Below are 6,947 nucleotides of genomic sequence, written 5' to 3'. Positions count from 1 at the left end.
AAATTTAAAATTACATGTTCTCTGTTCGAGAGTTTTTTGATTCGAGATCTTTTGCTCTATGTCTTTTCTTCCTTCTATACTATCTGGATGATCTCTTTGTGTTCAACCGCCTAAAAACTGCTTGATCGTTCTATAACTACCCACTTTCCTCGTAATGGCCAATTTATCATGGAACTGTTTTTTTTAACTGCTGTCATTACTTTTTGTCGTTCAACCGTCTTCAATTGAATTCCTTGAATCGTGGAACGTGATAAGACTGCTTTAATAACTGCGCTTTTTGATAACCACAACACTTCATGTTTGCTAAGACCTTGGGCGACTCGAAGGTTTGGACGAGAATAGAGTAGCAGTTCTGGGTGACTGCATGGCACTCCATTTGCTCAGATCCTGGGTGACTTGCAAGTTTGGGCGATGGTGTTACCGCGTTCATGGGCTTCCTTATTTGGACCTTCATCCTGAATTGTCTGATTGAGTTTCGTTCTTTGGGCTATTTGATTTGGGGATCCTCCTATTGAATTTCATTCTTTGGGCCGTTCGATTTGGGTTGAATTTTTATGTGTCAACAGGACAAAAAGGAGTATATGTTTAATCTTTATTTTAAGGTATAAAAATTATCGTCGTCTCTTTCAATAGATATATTGTCAACTAATGTTTTTAATGACGATTGTTGAATTTTCGATTGAAGACAAAATCGTCAAGAGCACAAAAATGAATCTTTCTAAACTTTTATATTACGGCTTAAAAGTATTTTCAGCACGAGACATTTCAATGTGCGTGTGCCCAATTGAGGTTTGAACACTTTTTCTATAGATATTAGAACAGAATTTCTCGTGAAGTTTTGTTTAGGATAACTTTATCCATTCCACGTGCAAGGATTTTTTTTTTAAAGGGTTAAATTAAAATATATAATAAATTAATAATTGAACTTCAGCAGAAAAAATTAAATATATATTTTTTAATGGACAATTTATTCCCATAAATAGGGAAATTTTTAACCGAAGGGCAAAATAATTGACTATACAAAGGGCAAAATAGTAAAACAACATTGATCCCCGACACAACGTTTATTCTGTTAAAAAAATGCACATTCATAAACCCTCTTATGAAGGTGCAAGGTGAACTCTAATGGCTCATTTCTGAATTCTGAAGTAGGAACCGGAGGTGAGTAATTGTACAAAAAGCATAGAGAGACTCTGTGTGTGTGTGTCTGTTCATCACGCGCCGGCGAGTCGCCAAGGGAGAAATGCCAACGGCGGGCAAGGTAGGGGACTGGGCATTCAAGGCGTTCACAGCAGGTCTCGGCGTCGCCACCATTTATCTAGCCGCCACCTTCTCCGTCAACGTCTACCGCGGCCTCGCCTGGCACTCTTCCCAATCGGTATACCCCATCCCCAGCACGTCCTATCTATGCATGCGCGTGTTTATTAATTTGTTGTATTGACGGAACCCTAGTTGCGAATTCTAGAACACCGGAGCTGTTGCGAGGTTATTGCAAGTGTGATATATTGAGGTTTTACTGATTCTTCTGATGATAAAAGTATAATCATTGAAGGACGTTATAGAGACGAGATTTAATCCAGTTAATTGGTTAATTTCATACGCCGAGGACAATATAGATTAATGCTATGCACGATATCATGCTCAAGTTCATTCTCAACTTCAATTGTTAATTGAGAATCTAGCATCTTTGATTTGGTACTGCCCGATGTCTGAGGCATACATTTCATGACGGGCCTAGATAGTCTAGCAAATGTGAAACTTCTTTCTGATTTGAATGTGGTTGAAGCTATCGGTTTTGAATACCGATTCTTACGGTGAACTAGGCATCAATTTACCCTAAAAGGGGGTGAGTTTTGGAAAAGCTTTAGATTCAAATCTATTAAAAATGTTTGTAAGTTAAAGTAGAAAGTCATCCAAAACTATCATGGATCTGTATTTAGAGTTCTTCGTGTGCACATAATCCTTGCATATATTTAAAATATCACCCATCAATTGTACCTTTGTATATGTGTGTATAATACAATGTTGTGTGCATATCTTACAAGACACATTATCGTATAGACATAATTGTCTATATAGATATTGTTGTTAGTGAACAAATGGCATTATCCAAGATATCGAAAGAAAAACGTTATGGATGTTTGGATTCTGGTGAACAGTTCCCGAGCCACCATTTCTAAGTTCGTGGGATTTTTGAGTGGCTTGAGTAGAGTTTTATGAGAAATTGAATGAATTAGGTGATGTAAGTTGTTGTCATTAGACAACTATCTCCAAAGCATGGGCAAAGGTTTATTTTTCACTCTTATGTGACCCCTTTGAAGTCGCAAATCTATGTACTTGGTGTATGAACTACCTTTGAAGTCAGTAATCTTATTAGGGGTAAGGCATCATTCCTAGTCCAAAGGTGTAATGGTTCTGCTGAGATAAATCATTCTGGTAATAATGTTAGAGGGAAGGAGAGTCAGCCTAAAAAAGTGAGATTACTGACTTTACAAGATACTGGGAAAGTTCTACTGATACAGTGTTTTCCTAGTCATAATTGCTAGAGGGAGAAACTAAGGCAAATTTATTGTAAGATACTAATGAAGGTTCGGAAGTGAGAGAGGAGGAACTGAAACTGTCTTCCATTTCTCAGCTGCTCATGGTTAATGTAGATCTCGATTTGCTCTTAGATTTGCTTTACCACCTTGAGTCATAGACTTTGCTTATGTCAACCTGCATATTGTGAGAGGTGGTGTTCTTGACAAACAGTTGACTAATACACGGTTAATTTTCTGCAGAAAGCCAAAAAGGTGGAATCCGATTATCAAAAGTCAGAATGAAGTATTGTTACAGTTCAAGTTGTGATTTGCTCTTTTAAGAATATATATTATGAAGAAACTTCATTTAGTTGATTATAGAATAACTTCTTGAGCTCCTGAGCTTGTACGTGTTCTGGTCAAATTGCTTGGATGTACATTTACCTTTTTTGAATTGTAGCAACAAAGGTATTTCTTGAATTGTTGGACATGCCTCTTTGAAACGACAATTTGCAGAATACAGAATGCATTTACACAAGAAATTGAAAGCATGTTTAAGTTGTTTATAATTGATATAAGTAGTTAATAAGTGGGAAGTACTCTGTAGATCCCACAAAATGTGTAGGTGCCTAAGAAGCATTTAGTTTTGCATCTCAAAGATATGCCAGAATATACATTTGATGTGGTTATCAGAATCCTGGGTGGTAAAAAATCAATACCAAGATTGGGGTCATATAATTAATGAGTAGACATTTCTCTGATGGCTCTATATGTGCATAGCAAAAGGCAGAAGGCATTCACATTATTTTGAAAGACAAATTTTCGTAGGGACATTCTCTTCTGCTTTTGCCTGTAAAAGTATTGACAACTGATAAGTGACTTCTGAATTAAATTTGTCTGGACAGCAATGTAAAGCACCCATTCAGCATAATTTATTTTGCATTACTAATTATTGACAATTCATTTAGAAAATGAAATTCTAGTACCCCTTCCTCTGGGTGAGGAACTAATCCAAATGACCGTGAACGCCTAACTCGAACGATCATGATACATATTCATTTAGGTTCCTCTATATAGATGCAAAAATCGAGTTACAATCCATAGGTATAATTTCCACAGTGTCTGGTTCTGCAATGAGCATGCTTCAATTATGTACCTACAACGCATGCTCACCGAACATGTTCCTGCTATAAAAGGCAAACTTCTCTTTACAAACACAATCATGTTGAGAAGGTAAAGTTGACCTTCAATTTCAAACAACAAAAAGGTCTTGTCTCATCATAAGCTCTTGTAATTGAATACAATAATAATTCACAGCATCATTGAGTATAATTTCAAAGGATATGATTACAACTCAACAAAGAATGAAAAGAAACGAGAAAATTCATTGATATACACGTCTGCTTTCATGTCTACTAGAAGAGCAGGAAATTTTCTTTTCCAACAAACTATTCATCATTAATATCAGACCTCACAAGTTGCAGTCGGTTTCATTCACTTCCAGCAGTATCTAATTTTTACCTGGAAAAAGAATTGGAAACTCATGATATAAATGCTTCCTCTAGGTACAAGCTTCTTGAAATGATACGAGTAGAATGGAGAATTTGCGTATTCCATTCACAGTAGAGTTCAAGCTATAGTCAATTATCTTTATATTCCAGCCAAACTAAATATCATAACTCCAGCCTTCGTCCAACACCCGCCTGGGAGCCGAAGGGGAAAAGGTAAAATGAGATACAGAAATCAAATTTACAAGCATCATCAAAGAATCGAATGAGATGCTCATTAGAGACGAGGTTACCGGCTGATTTGAGAGCAGATATATGTGATAGTGACATCAAGCAGCAATGTTCCTTGCAGCTCCCATTTCAGAGACTTCAGGGATTTGCAGGGACCGTCTAGGGATTTCAGCTAATGGATTAACAATAAACCCACGATCACCTTGAAGTCGATATCTCCTATTCTCCAGCTTAAATACTTCAGGATCTCCATTCTTGTCAGGGATCCTGTATACTCCAGCTGCTGATGCGTTCCCATCAAAAATGGAGAATGGGGAGGTTGAAAATCGGCCCACCCTTTTCTTCCAAAGCTTTGAGCTCAAGAATTCTGCACCAGGTAATTTGCAACACGTGGCACCTGCAGCATTACGTGACATTCTTCCAGTTGAGACAGCTAAATCAAATGAAATTTCATCCAGAGCCAGCTCTAGACCATGAACACGTGTCTCCAGAGAACGCATCCCAATGTGAGAACTCCCGATGAATTTCTAAATTAGGCAATGATGAAAAAGATGTGAGGGTCATGCTTAACAGATTGAAAATTTGGGGAATATTTAATTAGCAGGGAACTGATGCTATTTGAGATACGAGCAAAGAGGCAACCAAATGTTCCAGACTAGTAAGGATATCATCCTACGGGCAGGATTCAGTTGACTACCAAATGTTCCAGAGTAACAAGGATGTTGAACATATGATGTTAGGATTTGTAACACAATTCACTGGCAATTGGTCAAATCCGAATAAGGTTAAATACAAGAACAAACTATAAATTTGAGTCCTAGCTTCACCAATCCTTCTAGTCAACGACATTCACGCAACACTCGGAAAAAACTTCAAGTCATCAAATTGAAAACAGAATGTTAATTTTGTCTGGGAATCCACATCTTTATGCCTTGCTTGGGTATGGGATTTTGTGAGAAAAACAAGCGAAACTCAATTCATGAAAGATGTAATAAAAGAATTTCTTATTTTGGCAAAAATCAAATCAGGTCCTTTTGGCAAAAATCAAATCAGGTCCTTCCCAGTCTCGCTCATCCCCGCCCAATGCTATGCAAAAGAATGCCACCCCCAACAACAAATATAGATCCCACAGCCACCACCAAACAAAAAGCAACCAAGTATAGACCACGGTTCTTAAAGCTCCCATTAAAATATATGCAACTCAACTCCGATTGGTACTGGCCAACAAAATGTTCTTTGTTATTTCTGGATATTATCTCAAGGTATTTTAGATTATCCATTACAATTTATTAACTGAGATGAGGATTGGAGATTTTAACTGTGTTTATCCCAAGTTCAGTATCAGTTCAAAATTTATGATTTCACCGGGGAGAAGCTTTTCATTTTTTGATAGAAAAGAAGAAATTCATTGACGAAGCATGAATAGGGAAGTACAATGGACTCGGGGGATACAACTTTCAGTAAACCGGAGCCTATTACTTACAGAAGGGCTGACAAGGGAATTGGGGGTGAAGGTGGTTGCAGAGGCAACATGCTCTTTTCTTTTTTGTATTTGCAATCTTCTCTTCATGTAATTTTATTGGAAATATATTATTTATTGTTTTACTGAACCAATCAAACAAGTTTGATATTTGAAATTCTTTTGATTTCCGTTTACCTTACCTTTTCTCCTAATGTTTTTTCTTTACCTTGGAGGATATCATAAATCAAATATCTCAAGATTGATATCCTAATTAAAAAATATCAATCCAAGTCAGTGCGTTAAAAACAAATGGAAAAAATTAATACATGTAGAAGGAAGCTAAATACCTGGAGAATGTCCAACAAATTGGATTGCTGGTTTTCAATTTGAACAAGCTGCTTTCGGATGAGAGAAAGGTCCTCACATTCTCTCTGGTGCCTACAAAGTTCTCCAGTTTCATTACCAACGACAAAATTTTTATCGTCACATGGCATCACAAGAGAACCAGGTTTGAAAATGCCAAATTTCTGCTTCTTTTCGTCAGAGTTCTCATTGAAAAGAGCCCCTTTTATTTCAGGATTGGTAAATTTATTTCTTTCCTCCTCAACGGTTTTCAACACTCTTTCACCTCTATTCAAAGGATTATCCTCCGAAACTGTAATACCAGAAGAATCACTAACAATTTGAACTTTCCAATCAGAAGGCTTCTTGTGGTCTAACTTCCTAAATATAGCCGGACCAGTTTTCCTGTCATTACCACCAAGAGGACTTCTTTTCCTGGCTGTGGTAGCAGAAGAGCCATCAGTTGATGGTGTTCTGTCAACTGAGTTATCAAAAGGGTCTCTTTTCCTCAGTACAGGAGCTGTCGAGCTAACTGTGCAAGAAGTTTTGGAGCCAGGTGGAAAATGTCCATCACTAGGACTTTCTGTACCCAGAGCAAAAAAGAAAGCAATCGAAAATTTTATGGAAAAAAAATAGGGGAACAATGGGAAAATGTTGCTTTTGTTTAACAATAAACTGCAGAAGAAATTTGGGCCAACCGTAGTTAAAAGAAGTGCAAAGATATTAGGACACAAATCAAAGTCTATCCAACCTAGTATTGAAATTAGCAAAATCCAAATGTAAATGATTAACTGAATTACCACTGAAGACGCATACCAAATAGAATATATCAGAACCAAACCAAAAGAAGGAAAGAATGAGCAATTTATATCACTGAAGAAATCA

The 6,947-nt window shown here is 37.0% G+C and overlaps 1 protein-coding gene and 1 long non-coding RNA gene across 2 annotated transcripts; one reads left to right on the top strand and one right to left on the bottom strand.

The window, feature by feature from the left end:
- Window positions 1–1,086: 1,086 nt before the first annotated feature.
- Window positions 1,087–3,061, top strand: LOC111367128. Its single transcript, XR_002697719.1, has 2 exons — window positions 1,087–1,378; window positions 2,781–3,061. It is a non-coding gene; the product is annotated as an uncharacterized LOC111367128 (long non-coding RNA).
- A 683-nt stretch (window positions 3,062–3,744) lies between these two features.
- LOC111366589 (TORTIFOLIA1-like protein 3) lies at window positions 3,745–6,943 on the bottom strand (the record flags this gene model as incomplete). Its single annotated transcript, XM_022987317.1, has 3 exons — window positions 3,745–4,222; window positions 4,321–4,785; window positions 6,068–6,943. Coding segments are annotated over 2 exons (1,305 nt in total), but the record flags the coding sequence as incomplete, so codon positions are not given.
- Between the last annotated feature and the right edge of the window lie 4 nt (window positions 6,944–6,947).

The sequence above is a fragment of the Olea europaea genome, chromosome 18, assembly GCF_002742605.1.
Source record: "Olea europaea var. sylvestris chromosome 18, O_europaea_v1, whole genome shotgun sequence".
Lineage (NCBI taxonomy): Eukaryota > Viridiplantae > Streptophyta > Magnoliopsida > Lamiales > Oleaceae > Olea > Olea europaea.
Note: the sequence above shows the minus strand (reverse complement) of the source record. Positions and strands in the feature narration are given on the sequence as shown.